At 47.2% G+C, this 27792-nt stretch overlaps 2 protein-coding genes across 6 annotated transcripts in view; one reads left to right on the forward strand and one right to left on the reverse strand.

Annotated features, from left to right (window-relative positions):
- Positions 1 to 18735, reverse strand: part of UFD1 (ubiquitin recognition factor in ER associated degradation 1) — a 30892-nt gene extending 12157 nt beyond the window's left edge. The window contains exons 1-6 of one of the 3 annotated variants that reach the window (XM_025398201.1): positions 17893 to 18016; positions 14279 to 14411; positions 13883 to 13915; positions 10242 to 10363; positions 6417 to 6547; positions 3752 to 3824 (exon numbers count right to left, since the gene is read on the reverse strand). In XM_025398201.1, the coding sequence (XP_025253986.1) occupies positions 3752 to 3824; positions 6417 to 6547; positions 10242 to 10363; positions 13883 to 13915; positions 14279 to 14411; positions 17893 to 17895 (495 nt within the window). In that variant the 5' untranslated portion in view covers positions 17896 to 18016. Of the gene's footprint in view, positions 1 to 3751; positions 3825 to 6416; positions 6548 to 10241; positions 10364 to 13882; positions 13916 to 14278; positions 14412 to 17638 lie in introns of all 3 variants that reach the window. The other 2 variants (XM_025398200.1, XM_025398202.1) reach the window with 2 other exon arrangements.
- The window catches only part of CDC45 (cell division cycle 45), a 44120-nt gene continuing 34564 nt past the window's right edge, over positions 18237 to 27792 (forward strand). The window contains exons 1-6 of one of the 3 annotated variants that reach the window (XM_025398196.1): positions 18237 to 18380; positions 18638 to 18832; positions 18972 to 19031; positions 19753 to 19845; positions 21515 to 21652; positions 23264 to 23407. In XM_025398196.1, the coding sequence (XP_025253981.1) occupies positions 18782 to 18832; positions 18972 to 19031; positions 19753 to 19845; positions 21515 to 21652; positions 23264 to 23407 (486 nt within the window). In that variant the 5' untranslated portion in view covers positions 18237 to 18380; positions 18638 to 18781. Of the gene's footprint in view, positions 18381 to 18630; positions 18833 to 18971; positions 19032 to 19752; positions 19846 to 21514; positions 21653 to 23263; positions 23408 to 27792 lie in introns of those variants that run through there. The other 2 variants (XM_025398197.1, XM_025398199.1) reach the window with 2 other exon arrangements.

Genomic DNA, 27792 nt, shown 5'->3' on the forward strand with positions numbered 1-27792 from the left:
TTTTGAGACGGAGTCTGGCTCTGTCGCCCGGGCTGGAGTGCAGTGGCCGGATCTCAGCTCACTGCAAGCTCCGCCTCCCGGGTTTACGCCATTCTCCTGCCTCAGCCTCCCGAGTAGCTGGGACTACAGGCGCCCGCCACCTCGCCCGGCTAGTTTTTTGTATTTTTTAGTAGAGACGGGGTTTCACCGTGTTCGCCAGGATGGTCTCGATCTTCTGACCTCGTGATCCGCCCGTCTCGGCCTGAGCAATTTATTTCTTGAGTGTGAGGAAGAACTTGCATATATAACCATCTGGGCCTGGGTTTCCTGGATTAAGATTTTTCTGACTGAATTACTTGACTGACTATACAATTATTTAGGCTGTTTTTTTTTTTCCTTTAGTCAAACTTCAATTATACTTTCCTCTAGGAAATAATTTATCAATGTCAAATAAGTTGGCTGATTTCTTAGTATAAAATTTTTCACAGTTGTTTTATCTTTCAAGGTATCTGCTTTATCTAAGTCATTTTATACCTTTTTAAACATTCAATATGTATGTAGACTTTTCAGGGTTTGCTTTTTTTTTGTTTGAGGCAAGGTCTCGCTTTATCACCTAGGCTGGAGTGCAGTGGCACGGTCACTGTTCACTGTAACTTCTGCCTCCCGGACTCAAGCGATCCTCCCACTTCAGCCTCCCGAGTAGCTGGGACTACAAGTGCATGCCACCATGCCCAGCGAATTTTTGTATTTTTTGTCGAGATGGGGTTTTGCCATGTTGCCCAGTCTGGTCTCAAACTCCTGGACTTAAGTGATCCACCCACCTCAGCCTGCCATATTGCTGGGATTACAGGTGTGAGCCACCACACCCAGCTTCAGCTATCTTTTTAAATTAACTTTATTGAATAGTAAACAGAAAACTTCAATTCCAAACAACTCTCTCAACAGAGTGAGTCTAGGCTGGGCGTGGTGGCTCACGTCTATAATCCCAGCACTTTGGGAGGCTGAGGCAGATGGATCACCCGAGGTCAGGAGTTCAAGACCAGCCTGGCCAACATGGTGAAACCCCGCCTCTACTAAAAATACAAAATTAGCCACATGTGGTGGCACATGCCTGTAGTCCCAGCTACTTAGGAGGCTGAGATGAGACAGGAGAATCGCTTGAACTCGGAGGCGGTAGCTGAAGTGAACCAAGATTGCACCACTGCACTCTAGCCAGGGTGAGACAAAGAGAGACTCTGTCTCACAAAAAAGGAGAGTAAGTCTTTACTTACTCTTTTCCAACATTTTAGATGTCATTTTTTAAGCTTCGTATATTAAACATTATAACTGCTTTATATGGCAACATTTACCCTGGCTTCATATTTGCCAATTTATTTATTCCCTATTCCTTCTTGCTTTCCTTCTAGGATAATGCTTATTCCTAAAGTACATGCTTTTAAAATTCCATTGGTAAATAACCTCTCTCAGATTTGGTTCATGTGAAAATATTTTTACTTTGCCCTTATTCTTTAAGGAAGGTTTTGATGATAGTTACTTGATACTGGCTGTAACTGTTGCTATTCAAAGACCTGCTACTTGCTGTTCTTCTGTAGATACTGTGTTTTCTCTCTGCTTAACTCTCTGTATTTGGTATTTTCTACCTGTAGCTTATTCTGTTTGTTATACATTATAAACTTCCTGTAGTGATGGGCTGACCACCAATTCTAAATTAATTTCAGTTATCATCTTTTCAGATTATTGCAATTTCTCCATTCTTTCCTACTAGGATTGCAACGGGCATGTTTTCTCAGTGTCTTCAACATCTCAAGCTCTCGTATATTCCATCCCCTTGCTCCTCTGTGTGAAATTCTGTTATTTATTCAGATTCATCATCATTAACTCTTTTATAGCTGTTGTTTAACGTTTTGTTTTTCAAATCTTTCTGGTTATTTTTGATAGCCTTTTGTTGCTTGCTATTATAATTCCATTTTTAAAAATATCTTTGAACATTTTATATCTAATTATTTTACATTTGTATCTAGAAATTCTAATGCTGATTTCCTTAGGGATCTAATTTTTATTGTCTCTGCTTTGGTTTGGTTTAATTATGCATTCTTGTTTGCTTGTTCAATTGACAGCAATCCCAAAGGCTTAACTAAACTGGAGTGCTTTTTCCAGAGAGGATCTGTGTTTATTTCTCCTGAGACAAGGACAACACCCACCTGTGTCTATTTTACTGCTTTTAAGGGTTCCAGTTCAACCCTGATCTCCGAGTCTGATCTCCCACCAGAGCACTGATACAGCTATCTGCCCTCAGGGCAACCCTGCTTAGAGTCTTTAAAATTCTCTATAAGCACAACAGTACATATCTAGTTTTCCCTACTTCTAAAAGTGGAAATTCAAACCTGTGTTTCAGTTTTACATATACTCTATATAATCTACCCTCCCTTACAGTGCAAAGTACCTGTGAGCCACCACAGGTGTCCTTTATCATCAGTTTATATATCCTTTATCATCAGTTTAGGAGTTATATTTAGTATTACTACCTTAACATTAAAAACAGTAACATTAAACTGCCTGCAATTAATTATAAAAGCTTAGAGTATTCAGTTAAGGTAAACGACACCTAAAATGTTTTCCACAAAGCTAAATGGAACAAGATTATTTCTTAGTTTATTAAAAGAAAAAAAGAAAGTGTGATTTGAAACCCACAAAACTGAAAAATAAGGTCAGATGCCTCAAATACAAGGAAACTGCCAGAGAATAAGCTGGATCCCTGCACTGACACCAAGGGAGTAACTGGCTGCAGCTGTGACACAGCTGTGACGGCCCAGTCCCTGAGGGGACCAGAGAGTGTTGTGAAGGAGCTAAGTGCTAGCTTCAGGGAAAGCCCAGTCAAGCCAGGCTGTGGTCACTGCTGAACACTAAGGCTAGCCCTGGCAACAGCTCTGTGGGAGGGTCAATTGTCAACAGTCACAGTGAACAGGGGCACCCATAGTACTGTGCTCCATGCCTGTGGTAGGACAGCCTGATGGCAGGACTGCCAACTATTAAATCCTCCCTCAGGCATGTTCCCATTGGTAATAGGAAAGTGAATGCCTTCTTGAATTTTGGAGTAAGTCCTGTCATTTCACTTTACAGTTAAATTGTCTAGATCCAGACACCTAAACAGCATAAAATCAAGGATGGAAACAGAGGCATTCAGACCTGAGAGACTTGTGTCAGAAAGGTCAAGCCTAGAGAAGCTGCGAAGTGAAAACGGAAGCTGAAGAAAACAGGAGGAAGAGGTGGAGGAGGATGTGGGCTCCCAGGAGGAGAGGTGAGCCTAGGAGGTGTTGCCCTAAGGCAGAGCCAGGCTCTGCTTCTCAGATGCCACAGAGCACTTGGCCCCACTGAAGGGCCTGTCAGCTTCTGTGGGGCAAGGATCCCAAGAACAAGGACCCAGCAGGGTTGTTACTGTGTCTCCAGAGCCCCACAAAGGGCTTAGGTTAGATTAGAGGTGCAGTGGGGACCTTTCAAACCAAGATAGAACCAGTAGCCACCAAGGTACACAGAGCTATGACTAACAAGTCTATCAATAGTCCCCTGTAAATGCAATCTATCCTCAAAACAGAGTTACCAAATGAATTAGGCCTCTAAATATGAACCCGGGAAAACTTAATAACCAAACAGTAGGCGGTAATTAGGTGATAAGATACAGGCATACCCCGCTTAAAAAGAAGCCCCATTCAAACATCAGAATGGACACTACAGGTGGCTCTTGTCAGGCATGACCTGCATGAACTGGGCTCACCTTTTCATTATAGTTGATGGCAATCACATCCCCGGTGGTCAGACAGGCAAAGTTCCTAAGTGCATTTTCTAATCTGCAGACACACTCTGTCAAGGCAACATGGCAAGATGGATACCTTAAATCTGAAACAAGTTTCCATGAGGGGTTAGATGATTACTAGTAGGTAGAGACTGTACCATGATGGTACTTGAAACACGAAGCTTTAACACAATGAAGTACTACTTGGCAATAAGAAGGATGCAACTCCTAACATGCAATAATATGGATCAATCTCACAAATGCCAAGCTAGGGGAAGGGGAAATAACCAACCACAAAAGGGCAGTGAGATTCCATCCACACAGAACCCTAAGAAAGACAGATCTATGAGGACAGGAGGTAGCTGAGAGGTTTCTGGGCCAGGGGATCAGGTGGGGACTGGCAGGAAAGGACCTTTTGGGAACATGGAAATGTTCTGGTTACATGGGTGTACACATTTTCAAACTGGCTGAACTGTGTGCATTTTATTGTGTACAAATTATACCATGGGATTTTTAAAAATTCTATGGGAGTACAAAAGAACAAAAAAGATTTAATGAGTCAGATAGGTCCTCTCAAAAGTTCCTCAAAATCAAAGATGCTTTCATTTATACTTTTGTTGTTTCTATCTTTTGAGCTGATAACTTCAGTTAATAAAAATTAAAGAAACCAGCAAATACTTTTTATAACAGTAAAAGACAGTAGAACCCAAATGCCCATACAAGGAAATGTCTATTCATGTGGAATATTTTAACCATGTCTTCCTCATCAATTTGCTGAATTACTTTACATAAAAAGGTCACAAGAAACGTGGCTCCAGAGCCTGCCACTGTGAGAGTCTAACTTGAGGGTGAAAGGGCGAGGCTATCTAGGTTCACCTCGTTCGGTCAAACAGCTTTCCAGAACCACAGCAACTTTGTGAAAAGTGCCTTATGTGGTGAATGCTTTCTTTGCTCCCGCACATGAAGTGCAACGGTACAGAGTGCCCTTCCCTCCACTCCTCCAGTGACCCTGCCAGGGCATCTTCTCTGACTTCCACTGCAGCAGCTGGAGGAGCAGAGCCACAGCCCTCAGGCTGAGAACACGAGGCCTCTGCAGGAGGACTGGCTCCCCATTTGGCCTCTGCGTACTCTGGCGCCTGCTGCAGCACTAGCTTCCCACTTTCTCTGCTCGGCGCCAAGACTGCTTTCATCCAGACCTTAGCCAGACCAGAAAACACCAGGCTCTCAACTGATGGAAGTGACGCCCTTTCTCCACACACTAACAAGTTAACTGTGCTGACAAAAACAGCATCTGAGATCAACCTGATAAGAAGTCTGCATTGGGGCTGGGCGCACTGGCTCATGCATGTAATCCCAGCACTTTGGGAGGCTGAGACAGGTGGAACACCTGAGGTCAGGAGTTCAAGACCAGCTTTGGGCAACATGGTGAAACTCCGACTCTACTAAAAATACAAAAATTAGCCAGGCGTGGTGGTGCATGCCTGTAATCCCAGCTACTCGGGAGGCTGAGGCAGGAGAATCACTTGAATCTGGGAGGCAGAGCTGAGATTGTGCCACTGCACTCCAACCTGAGCAACAGAGTGAGACGCTCTCTCAAAAAAAAAAAAGAAATAAAGAGTCTGCATTGCAACACATGTAAAAACCCTGAGAAAATGGGCAGGGCCCATTCCTGGTCACTGACAGCCAAACAAGCACCTCTAGGTCAGAGCTCTGAAGGACAAGTTAACCAGCTCTTCCCATAGGACATCCCTTTGCCTGTGGGACAGGAGGCTCAACAAGGCCATCGTGTCCAGGACATGGGCAGCATGGGATATACGTGACCCATATGCATCCAGAGCACAATCACCAGTGCCTTGCTCCTAAGAAAACATCTGGAGAGAGGGCTATTGGGAAGGGAGGCAGCTTTTCTTACCTTTCTGTCCGTGTTGTTCAACTGTTTGTTTTTTTCTCAAGTATGCATTTAAAAAATTAAAAAAAAAAGAAGTAGAATGGAGTGGCCACTCTTATGCCATGATCTTAACAAGGCAAATTGGGGCCATGGAGCTAGAGATCTTGATCAGTGCACACAGCACCGTCCCGTACCTGCACTGCCTACTTCCTGATGCTGTCAACACATACACCTGGCTTAAGTTCAGAGGTGAACATAAAGAATCCACTAGAACCTGATACCTTTGCTTTCTGCTTGGTGACATAGAAATTGCAGTCATTGTTACCTATTGGCCTGGAGTGAATGAGCTCTCAGGCTGGCATGCAGTGAGGTTCATGGGCCAGTGCACGGCTGGGCAGAGGTACTCAGGAGCCACAGAAGGGGCTGGAGCTGAAGGCAGATGAACTGCTCCCTCCTTCCACTGGACATACTGTACATCCTGGCTTTGTGCCAGGTGACACAGACCCACTGAAAGAAGGGCTTCATTATGGTCTCCAGGAAGTGTCTGGGAAGTGACAGAGGTGGCCCAGACAGCAACTAGTGCACTTGGCCAGGGTCACGCAGATGTGCTAGCTGAACCCCATTATTCTTAAATCACAACTTGAATCACAAATGTGTGATCCCCAAAGCAGACACAGATTAAATACAGTACATGATGTTTAACAACCGCCAGCACACTCTCCTTTGTCTAGAAGAACTCTGCTTATTTGAAAAGGATACACGGCTTTGGGGTTGGTGATGTCCAGGAAGTCAGGGCTCTGAGGCTGGAATTTGGAGTAGGTGGCCACTTGAAGGTTGACACTCTCCACCTGGACCAGGCCACCTTCTTCCAAGAGCAAGTTCTGCATCATCTGAAAGGAAGAAGAGGTTACATAAGACTCCTAGAGATGAAGTATCCTCCACAACCACTGCTCCCTATACACTGGGCAGGCCAGTCTTACTTGGGTCCTTGGAAGAGGAACCTGAGGCAAGATAAGTAATTTGTGACACTATGTCAGGAAGGAGGAAAAAATCAAGTGATGTGGAAGAAGGCCAATAAAGGGGTGCTACTGAAGCTACACAGCTCACAGTGTGAACGCATCTCTGCAGGGCCGCCAGGATTGCTCACTAGCTCCAGGCTTCCCAGGGGCAAAGCATTTTCCTGGAACAGTCACTCACCGTACTTCCAAGCTGTCCCACAAGTAACTAGTAAGGCCCCGGGGCAAGTAGGGCTGCAACTGAGGTAGGACAAAAGCAGCACAAGGCAAGGCTGACCTGGCAATGGAATGGCCCACCACAGCTGAGGCTGCAAGATGGTGACAAGGCCCCAAAGGTCTCTGCTGTGGAGGTTATAAAAATCTGACAAAGCCTCCACATGCCTCTATTAAACAACCCAGCCAGGCAGACGACGGCTGAGGAGTGAGAGGGAAAGAGATAAACAGTGCCCGTGAGTACTGGGTGTGCAGGGAGCCCAGACTCAGGTTAGAGGCTCTATATCTCTTGCAATGAAATTTTGTTTGTCTTATTTGAAACCATCTTAAAAGGAGCGTCAGACATATACATGAGTAGAAAGAGCCACACAAGAGAGCTCCCACGCACCCAGCCCTGACAGTTGGATAGTGCTCACGTCATGGCTCAGTCCATCGATCGGCACTACCTCACACCCAGTCCCAGGCCACACTAGATGCCCTGAAGCGAATCCCAGGTATCACATCCCTTTAAGAATGTTTCATCAAGAGTGGCAGTGAGAAGCTGACTTTAACAGCCAAGGGAAGAGGGGACTGAGGGCTGTATCACAGATGAGAGGGAGCTCATGAGGAGGGGGAGGCATGCTGAGGCCAAGACTGTGCCTGGGAGGCTGTGCCTAGGCCACAAGAGAAGCCCGAGTGGTGGGCCCTGTGGACAGGTGTGCAGAGGACCCCGCGCACTCACGCTGACAGCTGCTTGTCAGGCTAGTAAGGGCAGAAATAGAGGGTGGTCACTCTACTGGATGCCACAGACAGGCACAGAAGGATGCAGAGGCAACTGGCTTTGGTAACTGGAGTCTGGAATCCCCAGGAGTGATGTTCTAACAGGAAATACTCTAAGGCTCAGAGTCAGCCAGCCGCAGGCCAGGTGCACTGTCCCTCAGGGTAGATTTTTGTAGGAAGTATGTCAGCAACGGGAAGGACATTGGGCTGCAATCTCAAGCCTGAGGGAAGTCTGACCAGGGATGGGGGTGGCTTCCTCAGCCAGAGACAGGACACTGCCATAGGTGATGTGAGGCGGAGAGGCAGAGAGGTCAGACTAGGGCTTAAGGTGAGAAATGGGCTGCTGGAAGAGGCCCGAGAGCACTAAGCAGGCAGGAGGAGCTGACACCTGGCCCTCCCCATGTAGCATTTTAGAGCATACCGCACAATGGGTAGCCGAGTATCTGTGTGTCACGAGCAGCTAGCCCAGGGCTCAGATCTAGGTCGGCAGACAAAGCCTTGGCTGCAAGGAAAAAGGCCAGCACCTATTCCAGGCTGGCTCACCCTGAAGAAGCTTGGAAGCATGGGTGGGAAGGAGTCCACCAACCAGCCCAGAAAAAGCACTGGCTCACACGGCCTCCAAGACAGCAGATGGGGGACACCTGTCACGCCTGCCCATGCCAGGAGCTAGAAGGCCAGCTCAGGGGAAGAGGTGGCCTGATGGCTTCACACCCCAAACCAGCTCCAGGCTACCTAAAGAGGCTTTCCATGGGAGAAAGGGATTCAATTAGTTTCCTGGTCTAAAGCAGCCCAACAGCTTGGACAAGAGGCCACCCAAACTTCAAGTCTATGGGTTAAAGGAAAACTTTCGAGGTACAGTGTATTCCCAGCATCACCACCTCCTCTTATAGGTGAGCCACAGAAGGGACTGGGGAAGTAGTCACTGCCTGACACTTCAGCTACCAAGAGTGGCTTCAGTGACCAGGTGTTCTACCAGATGAGCAGAACATGGCCTCAGGCCCCTGGGAGCACCTGCAGACAAACACAAGAATAGCAAGGGGCTGAGCAGCAAATACTTGGGAGGGCAGGTGAGCCCATCTGGGCTTTGAGGCATAAAAGCCCCCCACAGGCCAGGGTGGGCAGACCTGGTCAGCTGAGGTGAGGAGGCAGCATGGGAAGGCCAGGCACTAGGAGGTGCAATGGGAGTGCAGGGCTCTTGTAGGGGAGACACTGGCCAGGCCCAGACCTTGGGAAGGGCCCTGGGACCCAGGCTGAAGAGAATGCCACTGCCATGGCAGCATGGGCAAGGTCACCTGCTACAGGAGGAAAGGGACCTTCAGAATTTCAATTCATATTATTCTTTTCTTTTTTTTGAGATGGAGTCTCGCTCTGTCGCCCAGGCTGGAGTGCAATGGCGTGATCTCAGCTCACTGCAACCTAAGCCTTCCGGGTTCAAGCCATTCTCCTGCCTCAGTCTCCCAAGTAGCTAGGACTACAGGCATGTGCCACCACACCTGGCTGATCTTTGTATTTTTAGTAGAGACGGGGTTTCACCATGTTGGCCAGGCTAGTCTCAAACTCCTGACCTCAAGTGATCTGCCTGCCTCAGCCTTCCAAAGTGCTGGGATTAGAGGCGTGAGCCACCGTGCCTGGCCAGAATTTCAATTCATATTTAATCTCGGAAAATATTATTTAAGGCCATCCCTTCTGAACATCTGGTAGGGCATGACAGGGCATCAGGAGGAGAGGTGGGCTTCAGACCACCTCCCTGGTGGCAGCCAAGCAAGCACTCCTGAGAGTTCCCAGCCCACAGCTCACTGCGGGGTCTCTCAGTATGCCTGATGTAATTCAAGCACAAAGAGAAGGACAAGCAGGTCCCTTTGTGAACTTCCCTAATGTGCCAGAGCTGGGGAGAGGAGTGAGGAGAAGAAGGAGCCAAGTGGGCCACAGCTACCTATGTGGAACTCCCACTGCTGCAGGCTCCTCCCTACAGCACTGGCACAGTTCTGCTCACTTCTCTGAGGGGTACAGCCTCGAGGGCAGGCTCTGGTGGCTCACACGCCCTGGATATCCCAGCCCAGATCTGCAATGACGTCCTTCAAGTCAACTTTCCAAAGAGAGCCTGCTTGTAAGGAGAAAGGCGTCATTCCTACAGCAGCTCAGTTGAGAGATTTGGGAGACTAAGTTAGAGGTAACTAAAAACACATACGTTGTGACAGACTACTAAAAGTAGGGGAAAGCATAAAAACCTCAAACACCCTACTTACTAGACCACCTAAAAATCACTGTTGCTCCATTATTTTTTAAAAAGCCTCACCCAGGAAATCACAGATGAACAGTTCAGCTGTTGTTTCTGCACAACCAGCTGTGCAACTATCAAAGACAAGGCTGCTCCCACAGCACAGTGGCCCACAGGTATGTCCAGAGCCCACCAGCCTGCGTAAGGCACAGTGCACTGCTCTGGATCCCTTCTCTCCCGCTGGGTCAGGTCAGGCTGAGATGCTGAGCAGGAGGCGTAGGCTGGGCCACCTGCTCCAGGGCCAGGGCTCTCGAGTGCAGGGGATGTCTCTGCCTAAGTGGCTGCTCTCTAGAGACCCTAAGTGGCAGCCCCACTTACCCAGTGTGGGAGGTAGCAGATGCCCTCATCAGCCACAAACTCCAGCACGCCACAATGCGTCATGCGGTCCGAATTCTTATTGGTCAGTTTGAACAGCATGGGATAGGTAATATTAAGTCGGCCTGAAAAGAAGAGAGAGGCACAACTCCTATGAAGGGAAACCTGTTCGGCCCATGCCTTCCCATAGAAGGAGCCTCCCCACAACCCTGCCCCTCAAACCCCACACTCCTCTGGCAGATGAATCCCCTCTGTAAGAGCACAGTGCATGGCTCAAGGAGGAGCCTGGCAACTTGGTAACACAGCACTGGCGTAGAACTGTGATTTTCTGAAGTCAACATTCTAAAAAGTGATGTGTTCGGCCAGGCGCAGTGGCTCAAGCCTGTAATCCCAGCACTTTGGGAGGCCGAGACGGGCGGATCACGAGGTCAGAAGATCGAGACCATCCTGGCTAACACGGTGAAACCCCGTCTCTACTAAAAATACAAAAAACTAGCCGCGCGCAGTGGTGGGCGCCTGTAGTCTCAGCTACTTGGGAGGCTGAGGCAGGAGAAAGCCGTGAACCCGGGAGGCGGAGCTTGCAGTGAGCTGAGATCCGGCCACCGCACTCAAGCCTGGGCCACAGAGCGAGACTCCGTTTCAAAAAAAAAAAACAAAAAAAGGTGACGTGTTCATTCACTTATTCATAAATAATTTCAGTGCCAACCATGTCCTGGACAAAATCCCTATCTTTAAAGGTTTCTAGTTTAAAGGTAAACCTTCCAACAAAGAAAACAACCACCACCAGATGCTACAGGTGCTGTGGGAAGGGCTGGCAGGAGGGGACAGAGCTATTGGGCTAGGCTCCTGGAGGCCGAGTTCTTTAGGCTGGGCACTGGGCGGGTAGACCTGGGAGGAAATCCAGGCAGAGATGGCAGTCTGAGCAAAGGCGGGGAAGGGAAGAGGAGCCCAGGCAGTTCAGAAATGGTGGGCAATTAGGCAAGACAGGCTGGGGACAGGTGTGGGAGTGGTTGGGAAGGGGAGGGGCACCACACGGGGTAGAACCTAGGGCCTGGGCCCAGCGGGCAGTGTGGGCTCTCAGCAGGGTCATGACATAGGACGCCTCCTCTCTCTGGTGGACCTTGAGGTGTGAGCTGAAAGCAGGGCCAGAGGCAAGTAAGCTGGATTAGTGACGTGCTGACCTAAGAGGTGCACAGGCACATAAAGGAGGGGCTGGCAAAAAGAGACAGGAACCCAGGAGACACAGGGCCCTGGGGGAGAGGACTGAGAAGGAACTGATGATAGTGATGGTGTTTGCCATGTGTAAGGCCCTTGTTCAGTCTTCCCAGAACAGACAGTCAGGTACTATCATTATCCCTTTTTATCTACGGGGAAACTGAGGCCCACAGGTTAAGTAACACGCCTAAGACCTCACAACACACAAGTGGTGATGCCAGGATTCAAACCCAGGCTGCTGGCTTAAGTCCAGGGATTCAACCATCAAAGCAGAATTTAGCTTGTTAGTTTAGGCAAATATTCCAACAAAAATCATAGTTAGTGTTGGGAGGTAAAGCAGATTCCATTTGAGATCTCCCTACAAATTCTAATAAAGCAAATCAAGTTGAAAGCTTGGGCAGGAAGCTACAGAGAACCTCTGGGAGCAGCATGGAGGTACAGTAGGGGAGGGCATTCCCTCCTATCACCAAGGGTGACTCTCACACTGGCAGTAAAGGGGCCAGGACCTCTGTCCCAGTGCATCTCTCAGCTGAAGAGCCATGGAGCTGACCTACAGCTGGTCCACAGGAAACTGGACTGGGCCCAGCCAAGGGTCTCAGACTGTTGCAAGTGAGAAGAGACTCCAATGTCCCTCAGTGCACTGACTCTCAAACTGCATTTTGTGACTTAGAGGCTCCCAGTCCCTCTGTACCCCCTCACTTCCTCCAAAAAGAGCAGAGACCCTCATTTTATGAATTAGAAGACTTCCTATAAGATTTAGACAGAAAGAGTTTCTCCCATCACTTAAAAGATTTGAACACTGATCTGAGCTACACCTCAATGACCCAGCCCCTGAGTCTCTTCTGGACACCTGTGCCAAGGGTCACACCTGGTGTCTGACTCCTGGATCAGCATGACCTGAAAGGAAGACCTTTTTAGGGGGCCCGTTCTCTCCTCTGTAATGATGGGGTCCTCATGAGAACTGTGAATGCCATAGCTCTGTTGACCTACTGGTTGCGCTGAGGCCTCCACTGGGTATAGCCATAGCTAGTGCTGGCTCAGGGGCTACCTCCCACCTTGTGGTTGGAATCAGATAGCTCAGGGTGTCACAGACACTATAGTACTTCTGATGCATAGACACTGTGGATGTCCCTAGTTAAAGAAGAGGACATTGAGATTCAGAGAGGTCAAGTTGCTACTCTGGAGTCAGGCTGGGCAAAGAGCCCAAGGTGAGTCACAACACAGACAGCACCTGTTCTCAGCCTGCTGCCACCAGAGGCCCCCAACACCAAGCATGAACCTGTCCTCCTAGCCAGCCCCAGTCTCCTGCCTCACACGGGAAGAATTCACACCAGAAACACTCTTAAGTCTGGAAGGCAATGAAGGCATCATTGATTGGGTTGTCCATGATTGGGATTTTCTGGGCCTGTGTAGTATGGGGCTAGGGCATGGGTTTCCAGGTTGCTCTCGTGGGATAAGGGGTCAGAGAAAAGGGAGGAAGAATGTGGCTACTCTTACAACCCCTGTGGGCCTATCTCACTCCTGGTAAGAGGCAGGAGCCCAGCAAGAGGAGTGGTTTCTGGAATGGAAGACAATAGCTCAGTTTTTGACATGCTGAGGATGCAGTGGTGCACTGGCGATTAGAAATGGGGGTCTGGGCAGGGCATGGTGGTTCACGCCTATAATCCCAGCACTTTGGGAGGCTGAGGCAGGCGGATCACCCGAGGTCAGGAGTTCGAGACCAGCCTGCCCAACATGGCAAAACCCCATCTCTACTAAAAATACAAAAAATTAGCTAGGCGTGGTGGCGGGTGCCTGTAATCCCAGCTACTCGGAAGGCTGAGGCAGGAGGATCACTTGAACCTGGGAGGCGGAGGTTGCAGTGAGCCAAGATTGCGCCAATGCACTCCAGTCTGGATGCTAAGAGCAAAACTCTGTCTCAAAAAAAAAGAAAAAAGAAATGGGGGTCTGGAGCTCAGGAAAGATGCTTAGGGCGGGGATGAGGAACCTGCTTCACAGCGCCCTCTTGTGAGCTGACCAATTCTTCCTTTAGGAAAAAAAAATCTAGTGAGCCCAGCCAATGGCATCAGCTGCCCTGGCACTGTGCAAAGCACCTGATACTTGTACCTTCATTTAATCCTGACAGAATACTGAGAAAAGTTGTGGGGGTAGGGGAAGTGGGTGGGGGTGATCAGGAAGGGGAAGGGAACTCCCTTCACAGAGGAGGGACCTGAAGCACCCAGGGCAGTGATGAAGCTGAGGTTCAGGGGGCCCTGGTCTTGCCCTAGGTACCTGTGACCCAGGTTCTCCCAGTCCAGCGCATGCCCTCCAGGGACAATTCACAGCTAGATACTGACAAAGGGCACTGGTGTCTGGATATACTGAGGAGCCCATGCTGACTCTTGGTGTCCATATTTACTAAGTTCTTAAGTCACTCAGAAGATACTTACTGAGTTGGTCCAGGGCTGAGGGCGGCATAATTACTGTGGAAAGAACATTTAAGAAATATTAAAAAATAAAAATAAAAAGAACACACCAAAGGCAAGATGCAGTTTCTTTATATCTAACAAAAAGCCTTAAACGGTTTTTAGGGTAGCCAGAATGTCATAGTGATCTTTCATAAAGAACCTTACTTGATGTCATTTATTTTGGGAACTGAATGGTTATCAGCCACAAACCTAACCATAATTAGCACCCCACCGCAATAAAGCAAGTCTAGAATAAGCACCATTTTCACAGTAACACTAGCTTCTGACTCCCACATGCAAAGTAAGTACCGTTGAAGGCTACAGCATTGCAGGCTTAGGGCAGGAAAGGTTACTATTCAAATAAAAACAAGCACATACTCTTCCCTCCTTTCTCCACATCTGACCTGTCATTAGGCCCTGCTAGCATGGACACAGAGAAGCAGCGGTACTGTGTGGAGAAGCGGTTTTGGAAGACCCTGGGAATCGGGTGGTCGAACATGTTGAAAGAGAACTAGAAGGAGGAAAGAGAAACAAGTATTAAAACAAAGGTACATTTCTTCATGTCAAAAGACAAAACATGTCAGAGTAATCAATGCTGCTAAACATTGTCAGAGAATACAATGTACTGAAATCTTCAATGTACTGAAATCTTCAATGTACTGAAATCTTCAATGTAATGTTACTAAATATAAAACAGGCCACGCCAAACCTGTCCTAAACCTTTTTCAGGGCTGTGCTCCCATCTTCATCCTCAGGATCAAGGCCCAACCTCTTGCATACCTCAGAGACTTGTACTGACAGCCCCACAGACTCCTGCCTGGGCTAGTTCCTCTGCCTTGAACACTTTTCTTACTATCATTAATCTAAACAATATTTGTTAACTGAAACATCTCTTTATTGAGTGCCTACTGTCTGCCAGGCTCTGACATGAGCACAAGGGAAACACCACTCTAGTGATGTTTGTCCACTAACAAAATAGATACCACCCCTGTCCTGGTGAAAATGACACTCAAACCAAGGGAGATATACACTCAAAGCAAGCGACATGTGTGTCCGGCAGTTCTGAAGACAAGGAGCAGGGTAAGTAGACAGAGGGCTCCTGGGAATGCTATTTTAAATAGGTAGTTAGGAAGGGACTCTGCACAAAGACCCGAACGCTATGAGAGAGAGCCAGGCAAAAAATAGGGAAAGGCATTCCAGGCAGCAGGAGGAACAGGTACCCAGTGGTTGCACCCCTTCCCCTGGGTTCCAATTACCACCCTTTCCTTTCCCCAGGAAGCCTCTGCTGCTCTGCTGAGGGTCAGGGCTAGTGCCCCTTCAGTTGCTCTCACAGCAGAGTAGGTACACGTCACACTATGTTGTGATGCTTTCTTACAGCAACAAGCAAAGCTAAAACATGATGCCATTAAAAAGGTTAAGATCCTAGTTCTTAAACTGTAGACTTAGATGAGGCTTAGCAAACATATCAATTTGAGGTTTTCTCAAAGTACAGTATTCCTCCCACCACCCCCCATATCCACAGGGGATACATTCCAACATCCCCAGTGGACGCCTGAAACCAGAGGTAATATTGAAACCCATATATACTATGTTTTTTTCTTATACATATCTACAATTTTCTTATACATATCTGCAAAAAGTTTAATTTATAGGCTGGGCGTGGTGGCTCACGCGTATAATCCCAGCACTTTGGGAGGCAGAGGCAGAAGGATTACCTGAGGTCAGGAGTTTGAGACAAGCCTGGCCAACATGGAAACCCCCTCTCTACAATAATACAAAAATTAGCCAGGCGTGGTGGTACACGCCTGTAATCCCAGCTACTCAGGAGGCTGAGGCAGAAGAATCACTTGAACCCAGGAGGCGGAGGTTGCAGTGAGCCGAGATAGTGCCACTGCACTCCAGCCTGGGCAACAGAGCAAGACTCCATCTCAAAAAGAAAAAAAATTTTTTTTAATTTATAAATTAGGCACAGTAAGAGATTCACAAGTAATAATAAAACAATTATAAGAATACACTGTAAAAAAAGTTAAGTGAATGTGGTCTCTATTTTAAAATTTTTGGACCATGTTTGACCTTGGGTAACTGAAACCACGTAAAATCTCACAGTAGGCTGTATATTCAAAAGAACTGGAGGCAGAATCAAGAAGAGATTTTTGTGCACCCCATATTCATAGCACAATTATTCATAATAGCTAAAAGGTGGAAGCAACTCAAGTGTCCAATGACAGATGAATGAATAAACAAATACTGGTATGGTATATACATACAATGAAATATTATTCAGCTTTTAAAAGGAAAGAAATCCTGTCACATGAATGAACCTTGAGGATATTATGCCAAGTGAAATAAGTCAGTCATAAAAGGACTTATATTTTATGAGTCCACTTCTAGGAAGTACCTAGAATAAGCAAATTCATGGAACAAAGTAGAATAGAGATTGACAGGGGCTGTGAGGAGTAGGAAATGGAGAATTACTGTTTAATGTGAGTAGAGTTTCATTTTTGCAAGATGAAAAAGTTCAGAAAATCTTGCTAGTGAATGTATTCAACACTATAGTTCAATTGAACTATAGACTTAAAAATGGTTAAAATTTGGATTTTTTAACCACAACTAAAAAAAAAATCTCTATTACAGAAAATTTCTTGACTTGATTCCAAATATATATTTAATAGAAGGAATGCCACCTACTGACAAAGGAGTTTACTAGTAACCCCAAAATTAGAAAGCTGAATTAGCCATTTCCTAAAATGCAAACATAGCATGTTCCCACCTAATTTCTTGGATGGTTCTTTACTCCCTGGCACTCCAGCACAGTAATATCCAATCTTTTGTCTTTCTTCTTTTAAGCAGCATAACTGTTCAACTAAATCTTCGCCAGAACCATAACACATGAAATAGTGTTTCCGGGTGAACAACACCAGAAAAGGGTAGGGACTTGCCTCCCTTGAATGCTTCTCACTAGCCAACCTATCTAAGCCATTTCTTTCCTTTGAACATAAAAGGTAAATCCGCACAAAGGGGCAACATACTTAACAACCTGCCTGCAGTTTACCCATGAACCCGACCTTCTGCTCCTTCTTTGCTGCTCCAGATCCCATCTCTCAATTTCCTTTTCAATCCCGAGACCTAGCACATTGCCTGGAACATATCAGGTATTCCTGAGTGGATGAACTCAAGAATTGAAATAAGCCAGGGTTTGACAGTGGCACACTTGGAATAAAATCTGACAATCATTCCTTGTCTTTACTAAAATAAACAGGTGACAGGAAGACAATACCGTAGAGTGCTTTGCAGCCAGACAGACTTGGCTTCAACTCTCCACTCCCTACTTTTGTGACTTGAATAAAGTATCTCTGTAAACGTTAGTTTTCTCATGTTCAAAATAATCATCCTAGCTTCCAAAGGAATTGCAGGGATTAAAAGAAATAAGGCGTGATGAGGGAGTACAGGTGTTAAAAGCTATGTAACAGGAAATGTACCAGCAGGTATTAGCTTCCATCGTTATCATTAGCGAACACAACACCGCTGTACAGATCCGAAGGCACGAACCTGTAGGCACGGAGCTCACGGAACTGGGGCAAGAGCTGGGTGTCCCCCAAGACCAGGCATGCCCTCTAAGATTTCTCCCTGGGGAGCGCCTGATTCTGTTTCCATCCCCAGCAACCTTGCAACTAACTTTGGGTTTATGGAAACCTGTTGCGCGTCCAGCACATGGAAAACCCGTGAATGGACACTAACTTTCCTTTCTTTCGTCAACGACGGCAAGTCCGGCTGAGACGGAATGCAAGCCATGTTCAGGACTGGCGGACGCGACCACAGGCGGTTAGTGGTCAAGGGTTCTGCTTGTGCCCAGTACGGCCGATGAGCCGGCAGGCCTGACTCAGGCCCAGGTGACTCGGCACCTCCGCCGCCGTCCCGCGCCGCCCCGCCGGGCCCTAACTCAGGCCCCAGGCCAGACCCCCAGACCCCGCCCGCTGCCCGTCAGCGCTTACCATGATGGACACCACCTCGGAGACTCCGCTTCTCTCAGGCAATACGACGAACGTACCCGGCCGACCGCTCTCCCAGCCTCCGCCGCCTCCGCCGCGCCAAGCCGGTACGCCCCAGAGGCTCACCGGAAGTGCCGGACCCGAGACCCGGAGGGGGGTGCCCGGGACAAAGCGTCGGCTGCAAAAGAGAACAGGCCAGGCGAAGACTCTAGGCTCTAAAACACCCTCAACAGAAGCATTAAAATGACCTTTCGTGATTTATTTCCCCGTTAGTAGGTACTTTTTAAAGTTATTTTAAATTACGTTTTGATAGTTTTCAACCCCTCCAGACGAATTTAGTAGGGCCCATTGTCCTTACGACTACACTACCCAGAATGCACTACCCAGCATGCCTCTGCTTCAGCCATCTAGGACTCGGGCGGAACTAAGCTACAAATCCTTCTTCAGACCACACCAAAAACCTATTGCAAACGTAACTGCTGCCCCATTCGGTATGTAACTCAGTTTAATGTATGGCTAGAAGTAGTGTACTTTCTCTGGGGGTTCCCAGTGGGAGGCAGTAGGCTTCTCTTCCCAAAGTAAAGATGTCCGCCGAGCGTCGCGTTTCTGGGTAAAAGCGAGTCAGAGTTGAAAGGGGCAACAGTGCTTGCGTTCGGCCTCAGAGGTGACCCTTCTTTGGGGGCGGGCTGGAGTTTTCTAGCCGTGAATGGCAGAGCGCTAATGGCCGCCTCCAATGTGGTCCAATCAGAAAGAAAGGAAGGCTGGGAACTAAGAGGCTATTGGTTGGTGATTCCTGGACCAATCGGAGGAGCCGTGATTTGGCGGGAGTCTTGACTGCTGCCGGGGCTCTTGGTACCTCAGCGCGAGCGCCAGGCGTACGGCCGCCGTGGCTATGTTCGTGTCCGATTTCCGCAAAGAGTTCTACGAGGTGGTCCAGAGCCAGGTGACGCCCAATCTGGGATCCCCGCCGAGGCCTTGCTGGTGGGGAAGGGATGAGGATGAGCGGCCGTGGGTGACCGGGAGGCAGGGGAGGGCCGGGGTTCGGGTCGCCGCGTTCAGCCTGTCCGCTCTTTCCCCGATAGAGGGTCCTTCTCTTCGTGGCCTCGGACGTGGATGCTCTGTGTGCGTGCAAGATCCTTCAGGTGAGTTCTGCGGAGCCTGGGAGGGCGGGGCCGGCGCGAGAGGTGAGGGTGCTGCGTGGGGGCGCAGGGCGGGCAGAGAGTCAGGATGGATGCTGAGGGCTTAGCGCGGGAGAGGAAGCCGGGCAGGAGGTGAGCAGCAGGTGAGAGGAGAAGTTGCCTCCCTGTCCCAACGGTGTGGGGTGGGATAGAGGATTAAGTAAAAGGTAAAGAGACTAGTTTGTATTTTTGCAACAAACTATTAATATGAATAGGTGAACAAAGCAGTTGGCGTTTGGGGGAAACTTTGGATCTGTAGTGGCCTCTCAAATGGGGGATTTGAGAGAGAGGAATCTGTGACAACTCTGGGTGCAGTTGTGTCGTAGGTGTTGCTGGGAATATGGGAGCCCCTAGTCTATTAGGGAGGATCGTTAGTTTGGTTTTGAATAGGGCATGGTATGTACATTGTTTTGGTCTGGCCCTTGGATCAGGAACTTTTCAGACGGCCTGGAAGTTAAATCGGCATTTCCCACCGATGTTTTAATTTGGTAATTTGCAAAATTCACAGGATGGTATGGTAAACACTCATATGCCTAGCACCTAGCTTTTCCCGGAAGCATTTCACTAACTTTAGTGTTATCCCGTGTCTTTTATCTCTCGACCCATCTAATCTAACTCGGTTTCTTTTCAAGGTAAATTGCCAATGTCCTAAATAAGATAGGCTTTGAAAACACTCTCTCTCCAGGCCTTGTTCCAGTGTGACCACGTGCAGTATACGCTGGTTCCAGTTTCTGGGTGGCAAGAACTTGAAACTTCATTTCTTGAGCATAAAGAACAGGTATTGAAGATATATTTTAGAATAACGTGGCTTTTTTACTCAATTGTAATTTCTTGACACAGCATTCTATGACCACAATAGATTCAGTATGTATTTAAGTATCAGCTACATTAGGCAATATGGAAAAGAAAAACATGCTGTATGTACTGGTGACTTACGCCCAAGTTGTAGAAGCAAAATTGACAGCAAAAAAAGATAATGAATGTGGATAGCCCCTAACTTTGAACTTGTTTTGCAGAAATTTGATTGTAAGGTGCTTGGAATCTAGCAGTTTTTAATATGGTCTAGTTAAAATCATTTTATTTTATTTTGATTTATTTTATTTATTTTTTACTTACATATATATATATATATATATTTTTTTTTTTTTTTTCCTGAGACGGAGTGTCGCTCTGTCACCCAGGCTGGAGTGCAGTGGCCGGATCTCAGCTCACTGCAAGCTCCGCCTCCCAGGTTTACACCGTTCTCCTGCCTCAGCCTCCCGAGTAGCTGGGACTACAGGCGCCCGCCACCTCACCTGGCTAGTTTTTTGTATTTTTTAGTAGAGACGGGGTTTCACTGTGTTAGCCAGGATGGTCTCGATCTCCTGACCTCGTGATGCGCCTGTCTTGGCCTCCCAAAGTGCTGGGATTACAGGCTTGAGCCACCGCATCCGGCCTATATATATATTTTTTAAACGGAATCTCGGTCTGTCGCCCAGGCTGGAGTGCAGTGGCATGATCTCGGCTCACTGCAAACTCTGTCTCCTGGGTTCATGCCATTCTTCTGCCTCAGCCTCCTGAGTAGCTGGGACTACAGGCACCTGCCACCTCGCCCAGCTAATGTTTTTGTATTTTTAGTAGAGACAGGGTTTCACCATGTTAGCCAGGATGGTCTCGATCTCCTGACCTCAAGTGATGCGCCTGCCTCAGCCTCCCAAAGTGCTGGAATTAGTTAAAATTATTTTAGAATACACTACTATTTTATATTATTTCTCCAAGAAAATGCATCCTGGTTTCCAACTTGAAATACAGGAATAAATTTAAACAATAGATGCCAGGATTCCACCCACCTCTGCATGGGGCCAAATGAGAGATGGGACATTGTAGACCCCACAGAGAGGGGATGGGACATGGAAGAGGGACCCTGGAGTCCCTAGCCGTATCTAGGATTGTTTTGGCAGAGACAAGTCCTCTCCTGGTGTTCCTGTTATGTCAAGGACCCGCACCAGCTTGGTATTGATAAGGAAAGCACATGCAATAGTGATGGAGTGTGATAAAGGACTTAATATTTAAGTACCCATAAAGTATTTGCTGAAAACTTAAACCTGTACAATGCCATTAGCCTGGAGAGGCACGCAGCATAGTACCGTGAGGTCTGGAGAGACGCAATCATGTGCTTGAAGCCTTGCTCTGCTCCTCATTAGTTTCTTGAGCTGTCCATAAGACTTGGGCTTGCTGAGTCTCAGTGTGCTCCTGGGGAAAACGGAGCCCCAGGGCCCACCCTGCTCTGTCACCATGCTAAAGCACTTAGCATGCCAGCCTGGCCGTTTTTTGGAATCCCTTGCCACGTGGGCCTCGCCACATGTCAGGGACTTAGTAAGTTTAAGCAGAACAACTCAGAGGCTTAGTGGTGAAGGGAAAGGGGCCTCCTCGATATAGCTACTTTACAATATCTTCCTTTTTTTCAGTTTCGTTATTTTATTCTCATAAACTGTGGAGCTAATGTAGACCTGTTGGATATTCTTCAACCTGATGAAGACACTATATTCTTTGTGTGTGACACCCATAGACCAGTCAATGTCATCAATGTGTACAACAATACCCAGGTACTTTTTGTGCTCTGCCCTCAAACTGTCTGTACTTTTTATGCCATGTACAATGTCTCACCTGGTGTTCTTGGTAAGGTGTGTGTCTGACTATCCTGTGGGATTGGAACAGCCTAAACACAAGAACTTGGTATTTGTCATCTTTTTTTTTTGAGAGATAGGCTGGAGTACAGTGGCACAATCATGGCTCACTGAAGCCTCAAACTCCTGGGTTCAACTGACCCTCCTGCCTCAGCCTCCTTAGTAGGTGGGACTACAGGCACATACCACCACGCTCAGAAAATATTTGTTTATATTTTTAGTTGAAATGGAGTCTTGGCTGGGCGTGGTGGCTCACACCTGTAATCCCAGCACTTTGGGAGGCCAAGGCGGGCAGATCATGAGGTCAGAAGATTGAGACCATCCTGGCTAACATGGTGAAACCCCGTCTCTACTAAAAATACAAAAAATTAGCCAGGCATGGTGGTGGGCGCCTGTAGTCCCAGCTACTTGGGAGGCTGAAGTAGGAGAATGGCGTGAACCTGGGAGGTGGAGCTTGCAGTGAGCCAAGATCGTGCCACTGCTCTCCAGCCTGGGCGACAGAGTGAGACTCCGTCTCAAAAAAAAAAAAAGAGGCTGGGCGCAGTGGCTCAACCCTGTAATCCCAGCACTTTGGGAGGCCGAGATGGGCGGATCACGAGGTCAGGAGATCGAGACCATCCTGGCTAACCTGGTGAAACCCCATCTCTACTAAAAAATACAAAAAACTAGCCAGGCGAGGTAGGGGGCGCCTGTAGTCCCAGCTACTCGTGAAGCTGAGGCAGGAGAATGGTGTAAACCTGGGAGGCGGAGCTTGCAGTGAGCTGAGATCTGGCCACTGCACTCCAGCCTGGGTGACAGAGCGAGACTCCGTCTCAAAAAAAAAAAAAAAAAGAGCCGGGCGCGGTGGCTCACGCCTGTAATCCCAGCACTTTGGGAGGCCGAGGCGGGTGGATCACAAGGTCAGGAGATCGAGACCATGGTGAAACCCCGTCTCTACTAAAAAAATAGAAAAAATTAGCCGGGCGCAGCGGCGGGCGCCTGTAGTCCCAGCTACTCGGGAGGCTGAGGCAGGAGAATGGCGTGAACCTGGGAGGCGGAGCTTGCAGTGAGCCGAGATTGCGCCACTGCACTCCAGCCTGGGCAACAGAGCAAGACTCCGTCTCAAAAAAAAAAAAAAAAGAAAGAAAAATCAGCCTGGAGTTACTTTTAGACAGGAGTTTTAGTCATCTAGGGGTTACACATCTTCATGTCCTTTATCAGAGGCCAAGTTGTGGGGCATTCATTTTATTCATGTATGACATAAGAGGATGCTGTGTTTCCAGACTTAAGTAGACTAGATGGTCCTCAAAGAATTGTTTTCAGATTTTTGTAATTTCTGCATACCACGTGTGGTGTAACTCTGGTGCCTCACTGGTAATGAAAACAAGAAAATTCCTTGGAAGCCTGGAACTCTTATTAAATTGGTAGCTATCTGTATGAACAGGAAACTGAGTCAGCTTATTAGGAAATGATAAGATTCTGCAGAAGAACATATTGTGTAGTTTTCCGTAGAAAGAGGAGAGGCTTAATTCCTTTTTGTTTTGAACTTAGATCAAATTACTCATTAAACAAGATGATGACCTTGAAGTTCCTGCCTATGAAGACATCTTCAGGGATGAAGAGGAGGATGAAGAACATTCAGGAAATGACAGCGATGGGTCAGAGCCTTCTGAGAAGCGCACACGGTTAGAAGAGGTGTGTTTGGGTCTCTCACAGCCATCCCGGAGGAACTTGCACTCCCAGAGGTCAGAGGTCATCCTAAAGGCTGCCAGGCCCAGGTGTAACTGAGGGCAGTGGGAAGTGGAGAAGTTAACAGGCATGGATGCTGACCCTGGGCTCTGCTGTCCCCTGGTTGTGTGGCCTCAGGCAGGTTACTGGACTTCCCTGAATAGTGGCTTATCTGTCCAATAGGATCCTGTCAGATGAAATGAAATTTAGGACAGCTCAGCTCTGCAGCTAGATAGCAAAAAAATAATGTAGAGAAGCAATAAATAGTGCAACTCCCACCCCTTCCTTTCCTACTGTCTTCTAGCATCACTCACTGTGCAGTCACTGCAGAGGAGCAATGTGGGTCTGCATCCCTTGGCCAGGCCCAGTCCCAGACAGTTACTCCAGGGGAGGTATCTTGTATGTACAGATACGAATGGTTTTCACCATGTGGACCTTGGGTCTGAGCTGCTTAGTGATCTGGGGCTGGGCCCAGGGGCCTACCCAACACTATGGCTTCTGCCAGATGTAAAACGATAGGCAGAAGGTGGTGATTCCTATAGCACGGAGTGCCATAGGATGTTTTGAAGATGCCCTCTGGCTCCTGATCTTGGTGTGTGACCTAGAATTTGCCCCCGGAATGTCCTAAGGTCTTCTCTTCATCCTCAGCCTGACATTTCCCAGTAGTGTGCTTTTGGGAAGTCTTTTTGAGCCATATTTGAGACATTCAGGACATTCTCCATTTGAGGAAGGGGCAGTGCCCTTGAAACTGAGGCATGCTTCTCTCTTCTTTCTCACCTTTGTCACCCCTTTCACTAGGTTTGGGTGTCTCATCAGGAATCTCTTGGATCCACTCTTATATTTCCTTACTTCTTGCCCAGCTCTTTGTCTGTTCTATTTTTTGGAAGACTTTTTGGTCTTTATTTTATTTTTTTTCCCCGCAGACAGGGTCTCTCTCTGGCCTCAAACTTCTTGGCTCACTCGATCTTCCCACTTCAGTCTCCCAAGTAGCTGAGACTGTAAGCACATGCCACTACACTCAGCTTGGTTTTTATCTTCTAATCTTTGATTTGTGAGAGGTCTTTTTTGTTCTCTGAATTTTTTTATATATAGCATTCTTTTTTTTTATTTTATTTTTTTTATTTTTTTTGAGACGGAGTCTCACTCTATCGCCCAGGCTAGAGTGCAGTGGCCAGATCTCAGCTCACTACAAGCTCCGCCTCCTGGGTTTATGCCATTCTCCTGCCTCAGCCTCCCGAGTTGCTAGGACTACAGGCGCCCACCACCTCGCCTGACTAGTTTTTTAGTAGAGATGGGGTTTCACCGGGTTAGCCAGGATGGTCTTGATCTTCTGACCTCGTGATCCGCCCGTCTCGGCCTCCCAAAGTGCTGGGATTACAGGCTTGAGCCACCGCGCCCGGCCATAGCATTCTTTTAACTATTGATGAGCTGCATTTCATTGGTTCCCAAATATCAGTGTCTAATGGGATTTTCCCTGGAAACATTCATGTTCTACAGGTAAGTCTTGAAATTTTCCATTCTGACTAATAAACATATTTTTTAAACACTTACTATGTGCCAGGTACCAGTTAGGCCCTGGGGTGCAGGGATGAGAGCAAAGTCCTGCCTTTGCAAAGCTTTCCAGTGGGAGAGACAGATACTGATCATGTAAATGAGCACAATTAGGGAAAGCTTTCAGGTACCAAACGTGAGTTAGCATGGGATGAGCCAGGAGGATTCCTGGGCAGAGCATCCATAGACACTGCGGCTCTGAGGTGGGAAGGAAAGTTTCAAGGAAGGCTCGGCCAGCAGTGCCAACGGAACAGGCCAATGAGAATAGACCAGTGGGTTTGGCAACAAAGAGAAGGTAGGTTGTCTTGATGAGATGCAAGAAAATATCAGCGTTTCCTTTTACATACTTAACACATCAATTTGGAATCTATGTTTGTAAATGTTTAACATAATATTCATGAAATATAATAGGCATAATTTCCCACCAACTTTTTATTTTGAAGTTTTTTGAAATGTATGCAGTGTTGAAAGGATAGTACGGTAAATATCCATATATCTTCAATCTAGAGTCAACAGTGGATCATGACTGTAGGTGGTCTCAGCTACTTGGGCGGCCAAGGCAGGGGGATTGATCAAGCCCAGGAATTCGAGAACAGCCTGGGCAACATGAAGAGACCTTATCTCAAAAAAAACAAAAACAGTTTTTCACATTTACTTTCTCTCTACATATTCTTTTTCCTGTATCATTTGAGAATAGGTTGCAGAAACTATGATATTATTTTTTATTTTTTATTTTATTTTTTCTTGAGATGGAGTCTCTGTCACTGAGGCTGGAGTGCAGTGGCACAATCTCGGCTCCCTTCAACCTCTGTCTTCTGGGCTCAAGTGATTCTCCTGCCTCAGCCTCCCAAGTAGCTAGGATTACAGGCGTGCACCTCCACATCCAAACAGAAACCATGATATTCCACACATTCTTTCGTAAGCAGCTCCTAAGAATAAGGACATTCTTCCCCATAAACACAATGCCATTGTCATGCAGAAAAAATGAATAATATGCTAATATCAGGTAATATTCACCCATATTCAGGTCTCTTTAATTGTCCTCAAAATATATTTTGCAGCTATTTTTATTTCTGAACTACAATCAAGGTTAACACATTTAGCTATTTCTCTTTACTGTCTTAACCTAGAACTGTACCTTACCTCTTTTTTTTCTTTTGTTTTGTTTTTAATGACACTACAGGCCAATCATCTTTTCTAATATTTACTACTACTTGTTTCTTCCTGGAGTACTTTAACTTGCTTCTCTATCCCTGCATTTTCTATGATCTGTAAATTAGGTCTAGAGCCTTGATTTTAATAACATTAAGCATTCTTGAGAAGAATACTTTTTATATAATTAAAACCTGTGCATGATTTATAACTAAGTATGTGTATATTAGAGGTATATTCTTAGAAATATTTTTACCGGCCTGATATGGTGACTCAAGCCTGTAATCCCAGCATTTTGGGAAGCCGAGGCGGGCAGATCACCTGAGGTCAGGAGTTTGAGACCAGCCTGACTAACATGGAAAAACCCCGTCTCTACTAAAAATACAAAAATTAGCCAGGAGCAATGGCAGATGCCGGTAATGCCAGCTACTCGAGAGGCTGAGGCAGGAGAATTGCTTGAACCCAGGAGGCGGAGGTTGCAGGCCGAGTGGTGGAGGCCAAGATCGTGCCACTGCACTCCAGCCTGGGCAACAGAGTAATACTCTTGTCTCAAAAAAAAAAAGAAAAAGAAAAAGAAATATTTTTACCAGACTAGACAATATAGCAAGACATGGTCTCTACAAAAAATAAAAAATAAAAATTAGCCAGGCATGATGGCACGGTCTCATAGGCCCAGCTACTTGGGAGGCTAGAGTGGGAAGATGCCTTGAGCCCAGGAGGTTGGTTGAGGCTACAGTGATCCATGATCACATCATTGCACTCCAGCCTGGGCAACAGAGCAGGACCTCATCTCTTAAAAAAAAAAAGAATGAAATATTTTTATTAATAGGGGTGCACATTCAAAGAGGTTTAGAGACAATAGTTTATAAATAATCGTTTTAAAGAGTTTTCCTATAGGTCAGGCATGGTGGCTCACACCTGTAATCCCAGCACTTTGGGAGGCTGAGGCAGGCGGATCATGAGGTCAGGATATCGAGACTATCCTGGCTAACACAGTGAAACCCCATCTCTATTAAAAATACAAAAAATCACCCGGGCCTGTTGGCCAGTGCCTGTAGTCTCAGCTACTCGGGAGGCTGAGGCAGGAGGATGGCGTGAATCTGGGAGGTGGAGCTTGCAGTGAGCTGAGATTGCGCCACTGCACTCCAGCCTCGGCAACAGAGTGTCTCGAAAAAAAGAAAAAGAGTTCTGTTATAAAGAAAAGAGGAGACATGAGGTCAAGAATCATTTTTGCTTGTCGATCTTTTTGTCAGGAGTTTTGAGACAGAGTCTGCCTCTGCCACCCAGGCTGGAGTGCAGTGGCCGGATCTCAGCTCACTGAAAGCTCCGCCTCCCGGGTTTATGCCATTCTCCTGCCTCAGCCTCCCGAGTAGCTGGGACTACAGGCGCCCGCCACGTCGCCCGGCTAGTTTTTTTTTTTTAGTAGAGACGGGGTTTCACCGTGTTACCCAGGATGGTCTTGATCTCCTGACCTCGTGATCCGCCCGTCTCGGCCTCCCAAAGTGCTGGGATTACAGGCTTGAGCCACCGCGCCCGGCCTTTTGCTTGTCTTTTAAAGGTGGGATGTTAGAGCTGGACCTCAGCAGAGATGAGATTCCGCTATAAAAATAACCATAATTATACTTCTTCTACAGGTGCTATGATATCCT

Source organism: Theropithecus gelada, chromosome 10, assembly GCF_003255815.1.
Source record: "Theropithecus gelada isolate Dixy chromosome 10, Tgel_1.0, whole genome shotgun sequence".
Classification (NCBI taxonomy): domain Eukaryota; kingdom Metazoa; phylum Chordata; class Mammalia; order Primates; family Cercopithecidae; genus Theropithecus; species Theropithecus gelada.